Source organism: Physeter macrocephalus, chromosome 4 (genome assembly GCF_002837175.3).
Source record: "Physeter macrocephalus isolate SW-GA chromosome 4, ASM283717v5, whole genome shotgun sequence".
In the NCBI taxonomy this organism is placed as follows: domain Eukaryota; kingdom Metazoa; phylum Chordata; class Mammalia; order Artiodactyla; family Physeteridae; genus Physeter; species Physeter macrocephalus.
This window is the reverse complement of record NC_041217.1, coordinates 42,342,756-42,366,644: the sequence shown is the minus strand read 5'-3', so window position 1 is coordinate 42,366,644 and position 23,889 is coordinate 42,342,756. Positions and strand designations below refer to the sequence as shown.

General features: G+C 36.5%; 1 protein-coding gene and 1 long non-coding RNA gene across 3 annotated transcripts in view; one reads left to right on the top strand and one right to left on the bottom strand.

Moving 5' to 3' along the window:
* VAMP4 (vesicle associated membrane protein 4) overlaps positions 1-11,341 on the top strand; it is a 28,791-nt gene extending 17,450 nt beyond the window's left edge. For both annotated transcript variants that reach the window (XM_007121941.3, XM_007121942.4), the window contains 4 exons: positions 3,527-3,627; positions 5,770-5,849; positions 8,610-8,661; positions 10,724-11,341. In XM_007121941.3, the coding sequence (XP_007122003.1) occupies positions 3,527-3,627; positions 5,770-5,849; positions 8,610-8,661; positions 10,724-10,752 (262 nt within the window). In that variant the 3' untranslated portion in view covers positions 10,753-11,341. The remainder of the gene's footprint in view (positions 1-3,526; positions 3,628-5,769; positions 5,850-8,609; positions 8,662-10,723) is intronic.
* A 124-nt stretch (positions 11,342-11,465) lies between these two features.
* The window catches only part of LOC114486151 (uncharacterized), a 49,194-nt gene continuing 36,770 nt past the window's right edge, over positions 11,466-23,889 (bottom strand). The window contains exons 4-5 of the long non-coding RNA XR_003679433.2: positions 13,433-13,588; positions 11,466-12,589 (exon numbers count right to left, since the gene is read on the bottom strand). This is a non-coding gene — a long non-coding RNA (uncharacterized lncRNA). The remainder of the gene's footprint in view (positions 12,590-13,432; positions 13,589-23,889) is intronic.

The window sequence follows — 23,889 nt, the reverse complement described above, 5'->3', positions numbered from 1 at the left end:
TATCCTCAATGCATAGCATAATAATAACTCCTTAATAAATATTTTTGAATAAATGAAATACTTAATTCAGATCAGAAAATATTTGTTGAATGCCTGTTTTCTACAGGCACATTTCACATGACCTGGGAAACAGATGAGTGGGACAATCTCTGTTTTTAAGGCATTTACAGTATAATAGTGAGGATAAGACCAACATAAAATAAAAATAGAAATCAAAGTATTGTAACTGCTATGAAAATGTAAAAAATCATGGGGAAATATGTTTTCACTTTTTAAAAAATTAATTATTTATTTATTTGGCTGTGCCGGGTCTCAGTTGTGTCACGTGGGATCTTCATTGTCGCACGCAGGATCTTTAGTCGCAACTTGCTGGATCTTTGGTTGTGGCATGCGGGCTCTTAGTTGCGGCATGCGGGATCTAGTTCCCTGACCAGGGATCGAACCCAGGCCCCCTGCATTGGGAGCACGGAGTCTTAACCACTGGACCACCAGGGAGGTCCCTTTCCACTTGTTTTTTTAAAAATTACCCTTTATATTAAAGTAAATAAGATGATTTTCTTTTTTTTTTTTCCTATAAACGTTGTGTTCTGGGCATGAAAATATCTTGAAATATAGAAGCACAGTCATGAGATTTTTCCATTATCTTAAGATTGAATGAGAGTTATACAGTAGCTGGATTAAGAGGGTTATACCAGTGGATAGTAATATGTGAAGGAGAAAGTAACAATAACTTACTAATCACTTGGCAGGAAAAATTAAAATGTTGGGTGGTTTCCATTAGCCATAGAGATTACATGTGTGTCATGTTGTTGAGGTAATACCCCTAGGTTTATCATAATCTAGTAAGACTTAACCTGGAATTTTATGAATTCTATTCCAATTAATCTGCCGGTATTATCCATGGAGTCTTTTGCCTATAGGGATTCTGGGACCATAACGATTCCTTCAGTTATTTTGGTTTTGTTTTAAAATCACACGTAGCATAGGTATGTTAATATCCATAATAGCTATAATCTGATTATGTGTAGGAGCTGCCGTACATTCTGTCCATTTCCACTGTGCTGCGCCTTACTTTAGGCTATTATCTCTTGCATATGATGGAAAATAACTACCTAGGAATTTCAAGATTGGCCCTTGCTAAACAATAGCTCTGCTTCCATTATAGTTAAATGGAGACCTCTACATTCTTATATCTGCCTTATAACTCTCTCTCAAGTAGCTGGATGTGCTTTGCAGGACTTATACCCAAATTGTTCACTTATTCAGCTGTTAAGTGCATACTCTTTCCCAAGCAATGTTACAGGTACTGGGGCTACAAAAGTGAACAAAGTAGGCAAGGTCTCTGCATTTGTTGAACTTACCTTCTAGTGGGGAGAGACAGGAAATAAGCATGTAAATAAATAAATAGTTTTGCTAAGTGTTAAATGCTGTAAATAATATAGAGTAATGAGTTAGACATAGACTGTTAAACAACTCTGAAGTTTAATGAAGTGCATTCATTGCACATTTAAGCATACGTTCCATGAGAGCCGGAATTATTGTCTGCTTCCTTCAGTATTGTTTTCCTAGTGCCTAGAACAGTACATAGTAAGCTCTTCTTAATTATTTATTGAATAAATTGCTTAAGTATTTGTGCCATTGCTCTTGTATAAGATTTTACATCTTTAGCTGTCTGCTTAGGAGTTGCAACAAGACCTCTTAGACACGTGGGGGCTCTTTCAGATCTGTTTGGGCAGAAGGGAATTCTCCATGTCCCAGTTTAGTTGTGCTTCAGTTTTGTACCCTTTAGTAGAATACTGTGTGAGAGGCACAGAACTCTAGGAAGCCATGATGAACCCTGAAGTCTATGTGTGGATAATCAGTGGGTGCTTTTAACATGGGAGGGGGGGGTGACTATCATCAAACATAGTAATTCTACTTGAATCTGAGGATGCTTCTTCCGAACCCGTATGTGTCTAAATGGGCCTTCATTTTGTTTTTAAAGCAAACTTTTTGAAGATACAGCTTCGTGACAGGGAAGGGATAGAACTCTTTTTAAAAATTACACATGTCCTGCCTTACTCCCAACTCACTATAGAGTAGAGGGTTAGTGAGGAGATGTGTATTGTGAAATTTTAAAAGCTTCCTAGGTGATATTTGATAAATTGATACAGTTCCCCGACTAGAAAGAACAATTTCATATCTTTATTTATTTAAAACATATATCTACTTATAGTTGCTAGTAATCCACTTTAAACAGTTTTTATATTTTAAACAGTTTTTGAGTTATAAGGACTGTGAGTTCATTTCATTTCTCCTTTTAAATATTTCTCTGGCATGACTTACTCCATAAACTAATTTAAGGTAACATTTTGTCAAATGATTGAAGCAACAGGGGAAAACTAGACATTTGTCAAATGATTGAAGCAACAGAGGAAAACTAGACACTTAATCATTTCTATGTTTATGTACTCTGGGGGTAACTTCTGAGTGAAAGTAGGCAGCTGAGGTCCAATTATTAAATTTTTGAATTTAGTTTAAATCTTCATTGAACATAGGACTTCCCTGGTGGCGCAGTGGTTAAGAATCCGCCTGCCAATGCAGGGGATACAGGTTTGAGCCCTGGTCCGGGAAGATCCCACGTGTCGCGGAGCAACTAAGCCCATGCATCACAACTACTGAGCTCACGCACCTAGAGCCCATGCTCTGCAACAAGAGAAGCCACCGCAATGAGAAGCCCACGCACCACAACGAAGAGTAGCCCCCGCTCGCCGCAACTAGAGAAAGCCCACACACAGCAACGAAGACCCTACGCAGCCATAAATAAATAAATAAATTTATTAAAAACTTCATTGAACAGTCTGAATTTTGGTTGGAACAGGCTCTCGTCACCTGATATAAAGAAGAAAATCATATTTTCATTTTGAAGAACAACCAAAAATGTTTCCTCCTTGCTCCTTCATGGGTGCTTCAAAACCCTCCCAAGTGTTGCTCATTGTTTTAAACCCTGTTTAAGAGGAAACTGATGAGCTGTGAAGAGTTATACCTACTGAGCCTTAGTGTCCTAGAGCATACTGTACCTTTCCATTTTGGAAACTGAATATTTTTCATAGGCTTCTAACATACCTGGGCAAACTCTTGTTAGCCTTAGTGTGTGAACTATATGTATAGCAAAAGTAGCTTAAAGCTGTGTCTATGTGATACCTCAATGGCCTATTGAAAATGAAACGGATTATTTAGAGTCAAGCTATTTGACTAAATTCTGTAGTTACTGAGCATTCTGACAGTATATTTAATTTGAAGAAACAGAGTTAAGAATAAACTATAAGTTAAATATTACTTTATTTGTATCATGTTGTCTTTTAATTGCTTGAGTAATCAAGCCCACAAATGGAAGGACTGTTGCTACAAGCCTTAAACTTAAACATTTTAGAGTTGAATAATTCTGAGAACTTGCTGTTTTCTATCATGTCTAATGAAAGTCTCAAAAACTGTAAAATTCTCAAAAGAAGAATGCATTATTTTTTAATCTTTTTTTTTAAACTAGTGTTCAGAATCAGGTGGATGAAGTCATTGATGTCATGCAAGAAAATATTACAAAGGTAATAGAAAGAGGGGAGAGACTAGATGAACTACAGGACAAATCAGGTACAGATACTTCATATAATTCTTGATATTATTAATCTGTATTTTGATAGTTTACTTCTCCCATTTTTCTAGCCAAAGTTTAGGAATCTTGACTTAGGAAAAATGGCATTTATGGTTTTAATGTTTTTAACTTTAGCTCCCTTTATTTTGTTTTTTTAACATACAATTTATTTTATTCAAGTATAGTTGATTTACAATGTTGTGTTCATTTCTGCTGTACAGCAAAGTGATTCAGTTATACATATATTTATATTCTGTTTCATATTCTATTCTATTATGGTTTATCACAGGATATTGAATATAGTTCCCTGTGCTATACAGTAGGACCTTGTTGTTTATTCATTCTGTGTATAATAGTTTGCATCTGCTAATCCTAAACTCCCAATCCATCCTTTCCCCCACCCCACCACCCCCCACCCTTGGCAACCACAAGTCTGTTCCCTATGTCTCTGAGTGTTTCTGTTTCATAGATATGTTCATTTGTGTCATATTTTAGATTCCAAATGTAAGTGATATCCTATGATATTTGTCTTTCTCTTTCTGACTTACTTCACTTAGTATGATAATCTCTAGGTCCATCCATGTTGCTGCAAATGGCATTATTTCAGCAACCACAAGTCTGTTCCCTATGTCTCTGAGTGTTTCTGTTTCATAGATATGTTCATTTGTGTCATATTTTAGATTCCAAATGTAAGTGATATCCTATGATATTTGTCTTTCTCTTTCTGACTTACTTCACTTAGTATGATAATCTCTAGGTCCATCCATGTTGCTGCAAATGGCATTATTTCACTCTTTTTTCTGGCAGAGTAGTATTCCATTGTAATATGTACCACATCTTCTTTATCCATTCATCTGTTGATGAACATTTAAGTTGTTTCTATGTCTTGGCTATTGGAAATAGTGCTGCAGTGAACACTGGGGTGCATGTATCTTTTTCAATTATAGTTTCCTCCAGATATATGCCCGGAAGTGGGATTGCAGGATCATATAGCAACTCTATTTTTAGTTTTTTTGAGGAACCTCTGTACTGTTTTCCACAGTGGCTGCACAATTTACATTCCCACCAATGGTATAGGAGGATTCCCTTTTCTCCACACCCTCTTAAGCATTTGTCATTTGTAGACTTTTTAATGATGGCCATTCTGACCGATACAAGGTGGTACCTCATTGTAGTTTTGATTTGCATTTCTCTAATCATTAGAAATGTTGACCATCTTTTCATGTGCCTGTTGGCCATCTGTATGTCTTCTTTGGAGAAATGTCTATTTAAGTCTTCTGCCCAGTTTTCGATTGGGTTGTTTGCTTTTTTGTTATTGAGTTGTATGTAGCTCTCTTTGCTTTGAATCATCTTATTGTTGTATTATTTCTTTAATTGATCAGTTGAGAATGGAAAGATTAAAAATTCATTGTTGAAGAGTTAGATTACTTTTTTCTTTTGTCCTGTTACATTGATGTGCTTTGTATTTCTCCTGATCTCAAGGAGGATAGGTCTAATCACTTCTTTTCAAACTTATTTCACACATATCTAATATTTTTATCTTATGCTTTCTCTGATGACTTAGTAACATTTCTTTACTGACAGATGTTAGTCTCTGTTCTTATAACAGTTCATGGCACTTATTAGGCACTCACGTATTTTTTAGATGATGAATGGCTGAATGAATATCTGATTAATCCTTGACAGACTTTTTTAACCAAAAAACTGATTTAAACACTTTTAAAATATATTGTTTTGCTTCAAAATCAGTCACTTTTGATATCTTCTAAGAATCTAGCCTTCTCTGTGTGCAAATTTTTTTTCTATAGTTGTGCCAAGTATTTGAATTTTTAAAGAGTATTTCTACCAGAATTCATAAGTTTATTTGAAAGCATTGAGGCCCTGGGAAGACTTCTCTTACTCTTATTGTAAAAGTGGATTGAGCAAACTGACCTGCAGCCATTTTTTACTTTTTGGTTTTTTTTTTTTAGAATACAGAATGCCAGAGTTTGTGGGTAGAGGAAAGGAAAGATGTTGTTTTCATGCTTAAAAGGGAATAGATTTGCAGAAGTAGAAATTAATGTTTTCTTGTCTTTGTGTGACTAGATAAAAGAATGTTGTTATGTCAATTAATCCTTCTCTCCATCCTCTATGTGATATAGAAAGCTTATCGGATAATGCAACTGCTTTTAGCAACAGATCCAAACAACTTCGAAGGCAAATGTGGTGGCGTGGATGCAAAGTAAGTGAATTGGAAGATATTGGATAGGTCCATCAGCATATCCAGTGGTATTCAAAGACATGAAGAAAAAAGGGCCTCTAGGTGATAAGCTCTGTGGGGAACGGGACTGCAACTGTCTTGCTTATTATTATATCTTCTGAACCTGGGACATGATGGAACTCAGTAAATATTTGTTGAATTAATATCTTATGGGTCAGAAATAACTAAAGGAATCCAGTGCGTAAAAGGATGTTTTCATGGATTTCTTCGTAGAGATAATCCACGTTTTCTTAATAATTCAGCTTCCTCTAGATTTATCTTGTAAGAAATATTGTAATTTATTTTTAGTACCTTTTTGGAGCAACCTATAGCATTACATAGAGATGAAAAACATTTTATGGAAATGAATTTACTGTTTAAATCAAGTATGGCTGCTATATATCAAACAGAAAAATGTTTCTCTTAGGATTTTATAGCAAATTTCATGTCATATGAGCAGATCCTCCTTTTTCCTCCTGGTACTGTGTATCATTTTTAGCTTTGTTGAAAACCTTAGATATACCACATTGTTTTTAGTCTCTCATTTTCAAGTTTAGCAATAACTTTCAAAACTTGATGTTGACATATGCTAAGGATTTCTTTCCAGGGTTGTCTTGGATTTGCTTGTTTTTGTCTGTTTACCTGTTGAATCCTCTTACTTTCAGAAATAGAACTTAGGGAAAGAAACAAGTTTCATTGCTCCTCTTATGTAGAATTTAAATTTTCTGTTTTTCTTTAATGAATAAATTTTCTATTTCTATAGAAATTTTCTACCCTGCAGACTAGTTTGGAAGAACAAAAGGTCCATTGAGCTACCTCGTCTCCCCACATGACTCATTCATGTGGCCATTAACAAAATGATAATGTGCATTTTGCCTAGCTTTTTTTAAGCTATATCTAAAGAGTTTCATTTTGTACTTTATGGGGTCCACATCAAAGGAATAGTATGCTTTTAAGGGGAAAAATTGAATTCTATTTTTAATTTATATTTTTAAATAGTCTCTATATCACTACCATTTTCTGGATTAACTTCATAATGATTATTTGGGAAGAGCTAAGGAAAGGGATATAGGGACAGAAAAGAGATCAGAGGTTGCCAGTGGCTAAGGATGGAGGGGTGGAGATTGACTACAGCAGGGCATGAGGGAACTTTTTGAGTGATGAAAATGTCTTATGTTCGACTATGAAGGTGATGGTTGACAACTGTATGTATGTTAAAATGCATCAAAATGAACTTTAAGAGGGTGAATTTTATTGTATGTAAAGTATTTTAATAAACCTGACTTTAAAAATAAGTGAACAGAATTATCCAATGGGTGGGGAGAGAGAATCAGTGACACCTCTCTTAAGTATCTTATGGGGCTCTGAGGCTCTTATGTGTTTAATGAGAAACAGATTTTTGTCTGTGTTGTTTGGAAGAAGAGAGCTTTGGACATGCATGAATACATTGCTGCCATTTTTGGTTGTAAACGTTTCCTGGCCAGTGTTAGAAACTCTGTTTATTTAGGTGTTTTAAAATTGGTATTGATATTTCCATTTAAATCTTCTAAATGTTAAGCCTAGCACAAATTAACAGGGCAAATTAAGATATATTTTTGGTAAAGTTGAAAAGCTATTGTAAAATTCCAAATTACTTTGGAAATGTTTTCAGCTTAAAAAAAAGATGCAAAGCTTCCATATATTCTCTGGATCACTTGGTCACTAGAGTACTTTACAGTGTAAAGTACTTTCTACATTTTTTGGTTATCATAATTAATAATTTTAATAGGCACCTGGTATTCAAATTAGAAAGCTTCCATGTATTCTCTTGGTCACTTTGTTCTTGTCATGAATGTAATGCCACTAAAATGCAGCCAGTAGTTTTATTTTAGAAACGTTTCATTAGCTACTTCTAGTTGCTGTTTGTGATATTCATCAGAGTGTTTTATGTGTTTATAATAACTGGGTATCTTTTTTCTGAATGAACCATCTTTAATCAATTATCTATGAAAATGTTTGGTGAAAACAAGACTCATTTGAATTCATCAGGAAAATCAAATCAATTTATAATTTATGCACTTTAGGATTAGATGAGGAATGTGACAATTTTATGGAGAGAGGTGATGTAGACCTAAAATATTAACTAGCTAAGGACTAATCTTCAGGTTTCTTCTCTCAACTGTGAAACTGACACACAGAATGCTCTTAGGCAAGTTATTTATTAAATGAGGTTCTTCACGAAAAATCTAAATTATATTCCTCAAAATGAAGATAAAAATGCTAAGAAGAAAGTAAGGGGAGCAAAAACTAACAGAATTCTAATATACTTTGAGAATAAGTGCTATAAAAATGCTGCCTTATGCTATATATATTGAATCATCTGTATTGGATGCCAGTCTTATTCATAATATCCTGAGACTTCTGAACGGAGTTGATAAAATATTGTTCTTTTCCTGGTCTTAGATTAGAAATGTGTGAGAAATCATAAACAAAAAAGATCAGGCCCATAAAGGCTTTATTACTGTTTACTCTGCGGCCTTAAACAATAAAATCTAGGCAAGCCAAAACCCTCAAATTTGGGGAACTCTGATTATTACAAAAAGATGCAAATAGTCAGAAGTTCATATGAGAAAAAATTTGGAAACCTTTCAAGGAATGAGCCTGTCCAATGATGAGTTAGTGTAATGTGGTAAACAGCACAACAGATAGTCTTTATTAACAAGTCAGACATTAATCTTTCTTATGCCTTTTTGTGTGTTGTAGATAAAAGCCATCATGGCTTTGGTTGCTGTTATCCTTTTGTTAGTGATCATCAGTAAGTATTTACTGGATTATTAATTTGGGGGGGTGTCATTTTTTTTGAAGTTCATTTAAATTTTTTTAAATTTATATTCAGTTGACCTAGTATGACTAATGTCAGGATTGAGTAATGACTTCTGACTCCAGTAAGGAGCTCTTAACCTAGAATCTGTAGCTCTCTGAAAATGCACATAAATTGTATGTAAAATTTTATGTGAATATGCATATGTACAGTTTTAAGGTGAGAGTATATCTTTCATCAGATTCTCAAAGAGAACCTCTGTCCTACCCTCCACCCCTACCCCTGCAAAGGCAGGGCTAAGTGATTTGTTTGAGGCCAAATATGGCTACTATTACGCTCAGGACTGTTAACACTCATTTTCTATTTATTTTTAACTTTTAGGTATGGCAGCTTGCATTTCATAATATTGTGTTTGAAGGAAAATCCAGATAAATTCCCCAGATGATAATTTTTGTTTTGGATTTGAGCTTCATTTCAGTCATTGAAACATAACTCTTGCCCTTCCTTTTTTTTCCCCTTAATATTCTTTTTAAAGTCAGATCATTCAAAAGAAATTTTTTTTAGTGTAGTTGATTTACATTGTTGTGTTAGTTTCAGGTATACAGCAAAGTGATTCAGTTATATATTATTTCAGATTATTTTCCATTATAGGTTATTACAAGATATTGAATACAGTTCCCTGTGCTATATAGTAGGTCCTTGTTGCTTATCTATTTTATGTATAGTAGTTTGTATGTTAATCCCATATTCCTAATCTATCCCTCCGCCCTCCACTTTCCTCTTTGATAACCAGAAGTTTGTTTTTTATGACTGTGAGTCTGTTTCTGTTTTGTATATGGATTCATATGTATTACTTTTTAGATTCCACATACAAGTGATATCATATATTTGTCTTTCTCTGGTCAGATCATTTTTAATATCCTTTCCTCCAAAGCTTCTTTATCTATGTTTACAGGGATTTTATAAAGATTTGGAAAGTATCTCAGAATAACCATTTGAAAAATTCCATGGTGATACTCTTTTTAAACAGAAAAAAAATATTTTGTTCTGAAGAAAAAGTCAGTCCTCATCATTTGTGGATTCTGTGTTGTTTTTGAATTCACCTACTAGCTAACATTGATTGATTAGTTACCCCAATGCTTTCGGAGTCATTGGCAGATGTGGTCAGAGAAGCGAATGTTAGTACACAGTTTCTCGCATTTTTGTGTGTCTTGTTGATGCTTTTGCTGTTTAAAAAGGCCCCCAGGTATACTGGTGCTGCAGTGCTGGCTAGTGTTGCTGAGCACAGCAAGGCTGTGATGTGTCTTGTGGAGGAAGTAACACATGTTAGATGAGCTTTGTTCAGGCGTGAGTGACAGCACTGTTGGCCAGGAGTTCAGTGTTAATAAGCCAGCAGTATATAGTAAATAAGGTGTCTTCACACAGAAACATGTAAAACAAGGTTATGTATGGATTGGTTGTCAAAAATGTTGTAGCCAGAGGCTGGCAGGGATTTAAGCCTGTGTTTCCCCTCAGAGTAGTGGTTCAGTGTTTACTCATTCAGTGTTTGTGGTGACTTTATAGAACATAACTACTGCCAGTACCAAGGATCAACCCATGGAATGTTGAATAACATGAAGAAAATAAAATCCAACTGTTCTCTTACCACACGGAGATAGCTACTAGTAATATAACTATTGTATATACTTTAAGTCTTTTCCTATTAATATATAAACATGTTTTTCAAAAACTAAGATCATATGTATACTTTCTAATAAATATGTTGTAAATATTTTCCCATGTTATTAAATATTTAAAATATTTTAGCTGCTTTATGCTATGGTTATGTATTAATCTATTTGATCAGAATGCTAATGTTAGACATTTAGGTTGTTTCATATTTTTGCTTCTCCATTTCCATTTGTTATCTATCATTTCAGATAAAAGTTGTCCTCATTAACTATTTTCAAAATGGACACTATTTTCAAAATGGACACAGCTACATTTAGGAGTATTGTTTCTAACATAGCATATGAATCTGATTTTGATGTTTCTTTTTCATTTTTTTCTCTTGCAGTTCTTATAGTTGTGAAATACCGTACTTGATTTGATGACAGATCTTCATTAAACAAAATCTGGGACAATAATAATAAAAGATTGCTGCATAATTTAAATGAAACCCATGTATATAACTTTCAAAGCTGCTTTTTCAAGAAATTAAGAGGCAAGTATCACTTCAAATTGGAGCATTGAGAATGTCCCATTATCTTCTTCCCTTCCAACAAAGTGTGCTTTTAATAATTATGTTTAAGGCAAAGATAACCAGCCTCGATTTTGCCATATTCCAAGGGTCTAATTTGAAACTAGATACTTGCCAGTTCATTATTTGTATATATAGTTAAACACTGATAATGATATTTCATACTGTTATTTTAATGGCATAAGGACTTGCATCTGTTGCATCCAGGTGGGGGTCAGGCTGGTGGTCAGGGAGCCTCTGTAGAGTACAAATCATTATGCCGAAAGATGTGTGTAACCATTCCATTGATAGTTGCAAGATTCTTCTCATATTACAATTGCTTTGCAAGCAATTTTCACATGTTTATGGGTGTAACAAAAGCTAAATGTTGTAAATGTTGCTGCCTTCAGCTATAACTAACAACATTCCAGTAAACCTATTTTTGACTGTATAAGGGAATGTGTAGTAATTTTTTGGCATTTGGATTATGGAAATGGGAAATTTAAACAGTGTGAAAAGCATAGTATGGCATCATAAAACTGGAGATAATAAAATTATTGGAGAGTGTCATTGGGAGTATTTGAAAGTTACCAACATAAAGCTAGAAGTCATGGTCTGGTCTGTTTTCAGTTAGCCTCCAATAAGGAGGACCAGTCCAAATGTGAGTAAATGAAATCCACAGGTAACTTGTCCCCTACTTTTCTTTTTGTTAATAGCTTTCCCTCTTTAACTTCAACTAGCCCTTTTACCAGAAGTGCTAAAAGTAGCAAAATCATCTGCTTAGAATTTGCGGTTTTTGTATTCCCTCTTTATCTCCTGGAAAAATGCATGTGATACGTACAATCCAGTGTCAAATTAGCCAACAATAATGAATATAAAAAGTCAGGAGCCTAGCTAATCAGTCAGAGTAACCAAATGCTAGGGTCACCATTAAATCTCAGTCTGTTTTTATAATGATAAAAAGTGTTGTTAACTTTAAAATATGCCACCCTTCTTGGGTTGTTTAAACATGTGAAAGTGAACATACATAGTTCTCTAATGTGTGTGAGGAAGAAGTTTTATAATAAATTGGAGGTTCTGCAGAAACTTGTGTACATGGACATCTTCACAATGTATATATAACTCTAAATTTGAAATAGGGTTAATAGAAAGTACCAGTATTTAAATAAGAAAAAAAAATGATCCTTATAGGGTTTATTGCTTTGGTAATTTTAATTCAAAATGTATGAAACATAGAATCTTCGTGTTTTTTTTTAAATTCTACAGGATTAGTACTAAGATGCAAAAATGTTCTCTTTAGAATGGAAAGAAATTTGAAGGGAGAAAGCAGATTAAGAGATATTCAAGACACCTTCAAGTCATGAAGATCTAAATATAATTGCTTCGTATTATAGTCTACTAAGGACATTTAAAAAGAGATAAAGGTCTTACATACTATGGAATGTTTTCTCTGGTCTCTCCACTTTTCGTAAATGTCAATTATTGTAAATAACATAATAAATACTAAACCCTTTGACAAAAGAGGATACCCAGGAAAATGAGCATTTTTAGAATTTCAGTAGCTAATCTAGTTCAGGAATGGGAATGTTGTAACTGAGTGGACAGAATCAGTACTAACATGTGTGTCCTTGATTTGGGATTGAAACTAGACTCACCAGTGGTTAATTTTCCATTAGTTGGTATAGAAATCTGGTTTCTTCATATCTGTTGGTGAAGAGGAAGATTATTTCTCAAAAAGAATCCACATTTCCAGTGTTTCTTTAATAAAGTATGCTTTTAAATAAAATAAAATTTTTAAAATTTTTAACCATGAAAAATAAAGGAAATATTTATATGACAATACCATGTATACGTAGTTCTCTTTGTATTTAAATATATTGCTGCTGAGAATACTGGTGGTGGATATGTTACTCTGTTAGAGCTTTGCACTAGTGGTGGCTTGGCTCACAGTTTATCATTTCATCTTTCTTGGTCTTCATTAATCCTGAGACCCTTAAAGTGGCTGGCATGTTTATGACTTTATTATCATAACCTTGGAGACATGAGCCGTCAGAAAAAGAAAAATTTGTTCAAATTGATGCCAGGCCTACCTTCCTCCCCTCCCTTAATCATTCTTTTTCTTATTCAGCTCGGATCATCCTGCACTTGAAAAATGAAGTTTCCCCACCATCAGAACTCTCGTTATTTAACAGCAATGCAGAGCAACAGAAAAATTCAAGTAGCTTTGTAAATACTAGTTGATAACCCAGTGAAATCAGGTCACCATTTTTATAATGCCTGCAACATACCCTCGTGATTTATGTTTAATTACTGAAACCTATTGCCCTGGAGCAGTTTCATGATAGTGCTAATTAGTTCCTCCTACTGATTATAACCCAGTAATACCTGTGGTCTTTTGGCCCCTCTGTCCTGATAAAGCTCACTGGAAATTGCCCTCAGGTTTTATATACTTGGGGATTTCTTGACTAAAGAAAAGTTCAGTGTTGAAAATGGAACATTATCTAAAATGGAGGAAGGGTAATTAGTACACATCAAATACAGAAATACCTTCTGTTAGCGCTCCTGTAGATTGCTTATGACAGTCTTCCTGTGCAGTCACTCTGCACTAGAAAATTATAACTTCATTTTTTTAATAGCAAAATTGGGCATCTTTCAATTCTGTGTAGCATGTGAGTATCCTGGAAATGATTATACATGTACAAACTGAGAAAAAAAAAATGGAAATTTCTCATCAGAACAATCTTAAACATGCTTAATGGCCTGTCAGCATTGTTGCCCACACTATCTACATCTAAATGAGTATGTACTACAATTAGAAAATACGCAAGAAATTCTTTTCATGTTGAGAATGAATGTCTTTAGAAGATGTCTAACTGTATTGAGTCAGTATTCCTAAGTCTAGGAAAACCGACTCATATTAGTCTAAGGTTGTGTTTTCACATGGAAATGTGACTGGAGTCAATTTTATTTTTCCCTGAGTGGGGAGTAAGAGCATGCATGGATCAGTCCAGAGGCATTTATACATTTGTTTCAGAATGCAGCATAGTGCTGATGTTTCTGTAGGAAGTTGCTGCAATGTAAAGACACTGAGTCAGAAGGAGCTGGAAGGCGCCCTGCTTCTCAGTCCATCCACTGTTTCTTCCGTGTTGTAGACAAAGTGGAACCATTCCTTAGACTGATGTGGGGCTTGAGCCTTCTGTATAAGTTTGTCTTACTCTGACTTTTTCTGGAAATCAAGTAGAATAAGGGATAGGGGGACACAAACTTTTATTCTTGCTCCTGTTTTATTTAAGGAGCTGCTTGGAACAGGTCAGTAGGAATTGAAAGGAAAGCATGACCAACCCAATTAAGGGGGATACATGTAAGCTCAAGAAAGCAGGAATTGCACTATATTTATGTCCGCACAGCACCCAGCGTAGTGCTGTGCTCCTGGCTAGATGAGTGTGCCTAGGAAAACCACAAGGACACCGGTGTGCTTGCTCATGAAGTGAGTGTTGGCGTCCATAGTCCTCACTGCAGAGATGGCACGATTGACATAATAGTGGGTCTTTTGCCTTTACCAGGAGATAGTATTGCTCTTTTATAATAATTGGGTAAAGAAAAATTCTGATTTTACAGTATTTCATTAGGTTCTTTTCATTTGAAAAGGTCTTGAAATCAAATCATCTGTTAAATATTTGAAGGCTACAAAGTAAATTGCATAAATCAGAGATTTTAGTAAAATGTCAGAAATCAAACTCGTAGAAAACTCAAGCCCTTGATTTTATGCCTTGGTATGTGTCATTGTTTTAAATTCCACACTCCTTTATTTAATCATTTTGATAAGTGCCTTTGATGTTTTAAGAGGTATGGTGGGAGATGAGCAATGAAAAAGATGTGCACCCTGTTCTCTATTTTTTTTAATTTGAATTTATTTTTTATGCAGCAGGTTATTAGTTATCCATTTTATACATATTAGTGTATATATGTCGATCCCAATCTCCCAATTCATCCACCTACCCGCCCCACACTTACTCCCCTTGGTGTCCATATGTTTGTTCTCTACATCTGTGTCTCTATTTTTGCCTTGCAAACCAGTTCATCTGTACCATTTTTCTAGGTTCCACATATGCATTAATACACGATATTTGTTTTTCTCTGACTTCACTCTGTATGACAGTCTCTAGGTCCATCCACGTTTCATTCCTTTTTGTGCACCCTGTTCTCCAGACTCTCAGGTCTTCATAACCATTTTTACCAGTGTTCCAAAGTTTAGTCCTGGTGTTCCTATCAGATATGTATTTGTAGCCCCTCCATAGTAAACAGTAAAATAAACTATTTCATAGAAAACAAAATTAAACACTTTCTTGGCTCATTCAATATGTGTTACCTGTTGCCTTAACTTTAAAGCATAACTTATTTGAAATACCATCTGGCTAATCACCCTGATTTAATCCATCCCAGTTTTCCAATAAAGTACATGGAGGAAAAATAAGAAATAAAAGGTGTTCCGTCACCAAAAACCATGCCTAATGCCCAACCTATTAAGAGAATCTAGGAAGGATGTCTCAGTGTAAAATTACTCTCAATTGCAGAAAAAACAATTGCTGGAATACTCATGCTTTACCTCAGTGATGTCTATTTGAAAGGGAGGAAGGGGGACCAATTTCTCTTACGCTTTGTGTTCCAATCAGAAAACCTGGCACCTACCTCTCAGCTGCATATGCTGCTTTTAGAGGCAACTAGAGTAGTGTTCATTCTCTTCAACCTTCCTCCACCCATAAACTAAATTTTGTCTCTTTAATTCTCCAAAAAGGAGTGGGAAGGGGATGATACTGGGGGCATCATTGTACCCAGAGGTATATAGTCTCTATAAATAGAGGGCTGTAGTCAGGAATGGAGATGGGAAGGACCCGGATATGTGCATTCTGAGAATGATGGTATTTAATATAATTCAACCAGTCATTTGTGAGAGGACCAGGCAGGAAGGTCAGATCCTACCTGAATTCAACAGAGTCACACTTTGTGAACAACTACTGAATGCTAGAAACGTCTGTGGAGCACAACACCCTGCTTTTCAGCTGCAGGTATAAGAAGAGTTTTGACTAATAGCCAAATGTATAACTGAGCAGGGCCTGGGGCAGTGCACTCACCCTGTGTATTGAGTAAAAGGACTGGATCTCGTCTAAGGATGTGTGAAAAGTTGTGCGTGGAGCCTATGAGCACACTGTAAGAAGCGAAAGAGAACATCCTCCTGGGTAATCCCCTGTAACATACAAAAGCACTGTTGTTTCTTCCTTCTTAAAAAAACAAAAACAAAACACCAACCACCTTTCCTCTCCACTTCCCCTGTCAGCCTCCACCTCATATCTTTGCTCTTCTTTATAGCAATAGTCCTTGAAAAATGTGTGTATGCTTGTGGTTTCTAGTTCTTTTTCACTCATTGTCTTAAATGCTTCAGTAAAACTTGTGCCTCCACAGTCCAAACTTAAACTCTTGTCAGGATCACCAATGACCTCTGCATTGCTAAAGTCAGGGTTCCAGTCTCAGCCCTCTTCCCTGCACATCAGCAGTATTTGATGTAGCTGATTGTTCTTTTCTCCTTAATACACACTTCCTGGGCTTGGTTTGTTCTTACCTCATTGGTTGCTCCTCTTCTCCCCAACTCAACATTGGACTGCTCCGGGATTCAGGTCTTGGTCTGAATCACACATCTCCACACACATCCCCTTTGGTAATCTTATCTAATCTTATAATTTGAAATAACATTTAAGTGCTGACAAATCCCAAGTTTATGTCTCCTGCTTGACTTCTGAATACGGACTTTATTCAGTATTCTAGAGGACCCTGGCCAAGATGGCAGAGTAGGAAGACCCTGAGCTCACCTCCACATATGGGCACACCAAAATCACAACTATTTACAGAGTAACTATTGATCTAGTAGAGAAGATCATCTACAACTAAAGATATAAAGAAGGAACCACAATGTGATGGGTAGGAGAGGTAGAGTTGCAGTATGGTTAAGACCCATGCCCCTGGGTAGGCGACCCACAAATGAGAGGATAGTTAAAATTGTAGAGGTTCTCCCCAAGGAGTAATGGGTCTGAGCCCCATATTGGCTCCCCAGCCCAGGCATCCTACACTAGGAAAATGAGTCTCTAGATTCTTGGCTTTGAAGGCCAGTAGGGCTTACATTTGGGAAAACCAGAGGGCTGTGGGAAATAGAGGCTCCACTCTTAAAGAGCACACACAAAAATCTCATGCTCTGGGATCCAGGGCAGAAGAAGTAATTTGAAAGGAGCCTGAGTCAGACCTACCTGCTGTTCTTGGAGAACCTCTGGGAGAGACGGGAGGTAACTGGAGCTCACCCTGGGGACAGAGATGCTGGTGGCAGCCACTTTTGGCAGCTTGTTCTACCATGTGGACACTGGTGCCGGCAAGCACCATTTTGGTATCTTTCCTCTAGCTTACTAGCACTGGGACCTGGCCTTACCCACCAGCCTGTTGGCACCAGTACTGGGACACCTCAGGCCAAAAAACTAGCCAGGTGGGGACACAGCCCCACCTACCAGCAGGAGACAACCTTAAGAACCCCTGAGGCCACAGCCTGTCTAGGACACAGCCCTGTCCACCAAAGGGTCCAGGACCCAGCCCTACACACAGTGCATTGGCAGTACCGCCGGGACTTCCAAGGTCCTGCAGCCAGAGACCCCGGGACCTGGTTCCGCCCACCAGTGAGCTGTCGCTAGCCACAGAAACACCATCACATATCAGCGGGCAGGAACCAGCCACCCTGGGCCCTAGCCCTGCCGACCAGCAGGTGAACACCAGCCCCAGGATGACCACAGCCCTGCAGCCTGCCATGACAGGACCCAGCCCGCACACCAGCAGGCCAGCACCAGCCTGAGGACTCCCCGGGCTGCAGCCCCACCCACCATCAGGCCAATACTAGCTCCAAGACACATTGGACCCCTCAGCCAGCTGCCCCAGGATCCAGCCCTACTCACAAGTGGGCCAGTACCAGCTTTGAGACACACCAGAACCCACACCTAGCCATGTCAGGAACCAGCCCCAACCACCAGCAGGATGACACTAGATCCAGGAACCCTGGCCCTGCAACTACCTACTTCAGAACCCAGCTCTGTCCACCAGCAGGCCAGCGCTAGCCCTGCCCACCACCCAGGGTTCCACAGCCAGCCACCATGTGACCTGGCCCAACCAGTAGCTGCACCCTCTGCACAAAGCAGGGCCTGCAACCTACTGGACTGGGAGCCAGCCATGCCTACCAGACCACCCACAGTAGTCAGCCCGCCACAATAGAAGGATCCATGCAGCCCACAGAGGGGGCACCTCCAGAGCATACAGCTCTGGTGACCAGAGGGGAGTGCGCTGCTGGAATGCACAGGACATCGTCTACAAAAGGCCACTTATCCAAGGTGATACAAACTCATAGAAATAACAGCAAATTAGGCAAAATGAGGCAGTAGAGGAACATGTTCCAAACTAAGCAAGAGGATAAAACCCCAGAAGAAGCACTAAGTGAAGTTTAAAGGCAATCTACCTGATAAAGAGTTCAAGGTATTGATTGGAAAGACGATCAAAGAACTTGGGAGAAGAATGGATGAAGACAGTAAGAAGTTTAACAGAGATTTAGAAGATATAAAGAAGAACCAAGCAAAGCTGAAGAACACAATATCCAAAGTAAAAGACACACTAAACAGAATCAACAGATTAGATGATGATATAGAGAAACGGATCAGTGAGCTGGAAGATAGAGTAGTGGAAACCACTGAAGCTTAACAAAGGAAAAAAAAAGAATAAAAAGAAATGAGAATAACTTAAGAGACCTCTGAGACAACATCAAGTGTACTAACATTTGCATTATAAGGATCCCAGAGGAGAAGGGAGAGAAAGGGACAGAGAATATATTTGAAGACATAATAGCTGAAAACTTCCCTAACCTGGGAAAGGAAACAGACATCCAAATATAGGAAGCACAGAGTCCCAAAAGGATCAACCCAAAGAGAATTATGCCAGGACACGTTGTAATTAAAATGGCAAAATTAAATATAAAGAGAAAATATTAAGCAGTAAGGGAAAAGCAACAAGTCATATACAAGGGAACTCCTATTAGGCCATCAGCTGGTTTTTCACCAGAAACTCTGCAGGCCAGAAGGGAGTGGCACGATATATTTAAAGTGATGAAAGGGAAAAACCTACAACTAAGAATACTCTACCCATCAAGGCTTTCATTTGGATTTGACAAAGAGAGCAAAGGTTTTACAGACAAAAGCTAAAAGAGCTCAGCTTTACGAGAAATGTTAAAGGGACTTCTCTGAGCAAAAAAGAAAAGGCCACAGCTATAAACCTGAAATTTACAGAAGGAGAAAACTCTTTGGTAAAAGCAAATATACAGTAAAGGTAGTGAATCGACCATGTGCAAAGCTAAGTAGGAAAGTTAAAGACAAGATTAGTAAAATCATCTATGGCCGCAATGAGTAGTTAAGGGATACACAAAACCAAAAGATGTAAAATATGGTGTCAAAAAGAGTAATCATGGTGGGGAGGGGGATAAAAATGCAGGGTTGTTAAAATGCATTTGAAATTAAGATCTCAACAACTTAAAAAAATCACATATATATAGGTTACTATATATAAACCTCATGGTAATGACACACCAAAAATCTGTACTACATACACATGCAAGAAAGAAGAAGGAATCCAAACATAAACCCTAAAAATAGTCATCAAATCAAAAGGGAAGAGAACAAAAGAACAAAAATAACTAGAAAAACAATCCCAAAACAACAAAATGGCAATAAGTACATACCTATCAATAATTATTGTAAATGTAAATAGACTAAATGCTCCAATCAAAAGACAGAGTGGCTGAATGGATGAAAAAAAACCCAAGACCCATATATATGTTGCCTACAAGAGACTCATTTCTGATCTAAAGACACAGACTGAAAGTGAGGGGATGGAAAATGGTATTCCATGCAAGTGGAAATCAAAAGAAAGCTGAGGGGGGCTTCCCTGGTGGCGCAGTGGTTGCGCGTCCGCCTGCCGATGCAGACACAGACTGAAAGTGAGGGGATGGAAAATGGTATTCCATGCAAGTGGAAATCAAAAGAAAGCTGAGGTAGCAGTACTTATACCAAACAAAATAGACTTTAAAACAAAGACTGTAACAAGATACAAAGAAGGACAGTACATAATGACCAAAGGTCAATCCAAGAAGAAGATGTAACAATTGTAAATATACATGCATTCAACATAGGAGCACCTAAATACATAAAGCAAATATTAACAGACATAAAGGGGGAAATTGACAGTAAAACACAGTAACGGCAGGGGACTTTAACACGCCACTTACATCAATGAACAGATCATCTAGACAGAAAAATAAGAAAACACTGGTCTTAAATGACACATTAGACTAAATGAACTTAATAGATATATAGAGAGAATACTGCATCCAAAAGCAGCAGAATACACATTCTTTTCAATGCACATGGAACATTCTTCAGGATAAAGTACATGTTAGGCCACAAAACAAGTCTTCGTAAATTTTAAAAATTGAAATCATATCAAGCATCTTTACCGATCACAACACAATGAAACTGGAAATCAACTACAAGATAAAAACTACAAAAAGCTCAAACACATGGAGGCTAAACAATATTCTACTAAACAACCAATGGATCACTGAAGAAAATTTTAAAATACCTGGAGATAAACAGAACAACACAATGATTCAAAACCTATGGGACACAGCAAAAGCAGTTCAAATGGAAATCTTATAGTGATATAAGCATACCTCAGGAAACAAGAAAATCCTCAAGTAAAAAACCTAACCTTACAACTAAAGGAACTAGAAAAAGAAGAACAAAATCCAAAGTTGGTAGAAGGAAAGAAATCATAAAGAGCAGAGCAGAAATAAATGAAATAGAAATTTTAAAAAGCAATAGAAAAGATCAATGAAACTAAGAGTTGGTTCTTTGAAAAGATAAATTTGATAAACCTTTAGCCAGACTCATCAAGGAAAAAAGAGGGAGGGCCCAAATCAATAAAACTGGAAGTGAAAAAGGAGAAGTTACAACATATATTTCAGAAATACAAAAGGATCATAAGAGATTACTACAAACAATTATATGCCAGCAAAATGGACAACCTAGAAAAAATGGACAAATTCTTAGAAAGGTACAATCTCCCAAGACTGAACCAGGAAAAATAGAAAATATGAACAGACCAATTACCAGTAATGAAATTGAATCAGTAATTTTAAAACTCCCAACAAGCAAAAGTCCAGGCCCAGACAGCTTCACAGCTGAATTCTACCAAACATTTAGAGAAGAGTTAACACCAATCCTTCTCAAACTATTTAAAAAATTGCAGAGGAAAGAACACTTCTGAACTCATTCTTTAAGGCCAGAATCACCCTGATACCAAAACCACACAAAGATATCACACACACACACACACACACACACACACACACATAAATTTCAGGCCAATATCACTCATGAACATAGATGCAGGAATCCTCAACCAAATATTAGGAAACCAAATTCAACAATAGATTAAAAGGATCATAACCATGATCAAGTAGGATTTATGCCAGGGATGCAAGGATTTTTTATTTTATTTATTTATTTATTTTTAATTTTTTTCCCCATAGGCCAATTTTTTTTTCTTTTTAAAAAAAAATTTTTATTGGAGTATATTTGCCTTACAATATTGTGTTAGTTTCTACTGTACAGCAAAGTGAATCAGCAATACGTATACATATATCCCCTCTTTTTTGGATTTCCTTCCCATTTAGGTCACCACAGAGCACTGAGTTTTAAGGTTAACAAAAAATGCTATGGTTGCAGAAACTAAGGAAACTAGAGAACCAAATGTAACTTGGTAAATTGGCTTCTTACTACAAACATTTTTTGCTATACAGTAGGTTCTCATTAGTTATCTATTTTATACATAGTATCAGTTGTGTATATATGTCAATCCCAATCTGCCAATTCATCCCACCCCGCCCCACCGTTCCCCCTTGGTATCCATACATTTGTTCTCTACATCTGAAGGATTTTTTAATATTCACAAAACCAGTGTGATAAACCACATTAACAAACTGAAGAGAAAAACCATGTGATCATTTCAATAGATGCAAAAAAGCTTTTTACAAAATTCAACATCCATTTATCATAAACATAAATTATAAAGAGTTTTTATACTCTCAACAAGTGGGACCGAGGGAACATACCTCAACATAATAAAGGTCGTATATGATAAGCCCAGAGCAAACATTACACTAAATTATGAAAAGCTGAAAGCACTTCTTCTAAGATCAGGAACAAGACAAGGATGCCCACTCTTGCCACTTTTATTCAACATAGTATTGGAAATCCTAGCCACAGCAGTCAGAGAAGAAATAAAAGGAATCCAAATTGGAAAGGAAGAAGTAAAATTGTCACTGTTTGCAGATGACATGACCCCATACATAGGAAATCCTAAAGATGCCACAAAAAACTACTAGAGCTCAATAAATTCAATAAAGTTGAAGGATACAAAATAAACATATAAAAATCTGTCACGTTTCTATACACTAACAAAAACTATTAGAAAGAAATTAAGAAACAATTCTATTTACCATCACATCAATAAGAGTAACATACCTAGGAATAAATCTAAGGAGGTAAAAACCTCCTTAGAAAACTATAAGACAATGATGAAAGAAATGGAAGATGACACAGATAGCTGGAAAGATGTATCGTGTTCATGGATTGGAAGAATTAATATGGTTAAAATGACCATATTCCCAAGGCAATCTACAGATTGAGTGCAATCACTATCAAATTACCAATGGCATTTTTCACAGAACTGTAACAAAAGATTTTAAAATTTGTATGGAGACACAAAAGACCCCGAACAGCCAAAGAAATCTTGAGAAAGAAAAATGGAGCTGGAGGAATCAGGCACCCTGACTTTAGACTATACTACAAAGCTACAGTCATCAAAACAGTACAGTACTGTCACAGAAACAGAAATATAGATCAATGGTACAGGATATAAAGCCCAGAAATAAACCCGCGCACCTATGGCCAATTAATCTATAACAAAGGAGGCAAGACTATAAAATGGAGGAAGGACAGTCTCTTCAATAAGTGTCTTGGAAAACTGGACAGCTACATGTAAAAAAATGAAATCAGAACATTCTTTAACATCATACACAAAAATAAACTCAAAATGGATTAAAGGCCTAAATGTAAGTCCAGATAGTATAAAACTCTTAGAGGAAAACATAGGCAGAACACTCTTTGACATAAACGCAGTAATATCTTTTTTGATCATCTCCCAAAAATAAACAAATGGGACCTAATTAAACTCAAAAGCTTTTGCACAGCAAAGGAAACCATAAACAAAACAAAACGACAAAACACAGAATGGGAGAAAATATTTGCAAATGATGCAACTGACAAGGGAGTAGTCTCCAAAATTTACAAACAGCCTATTCACCTCAATTAAAAAAAAAAAATTGGCAGGAGCCCTAAAGAGACATTTCTCCAAAGAAGACATATAGATGGCCAAAAGGCACATGAAAAGATGCTCAACATTGCTAACTAACTATTAGCGAAATGCAAATTAGAAGTACAATGAGATACCACCTCACACCAGTCAGAATGATCATCATCAAAAAATCTGCAAACAATAAATGCTGGAGAGGGTGTGGAGAAAACGGAACCCTCCTACACTGTTGGTGGGAATGTAAATTGATACAGCCACTATGGAGAACAGTACGGAGATTCCACGCAGTAATATCTTTTTTGATCATCTCCCAAAAATAAACAAATGGGACCTAATTAAACTCAAAAGCTTTTGCACAGCAAAGGAAACCATAAACAAAACAAAACGACAAAACACAGAATGGGAGAAAATATTTGCAAATGATGCAACTGACAAGGGAGTAGTCTCCAAAATTTACAAACAGCCTATTCACCTCAATTAAAAAAAAAAAATTGGCAGGA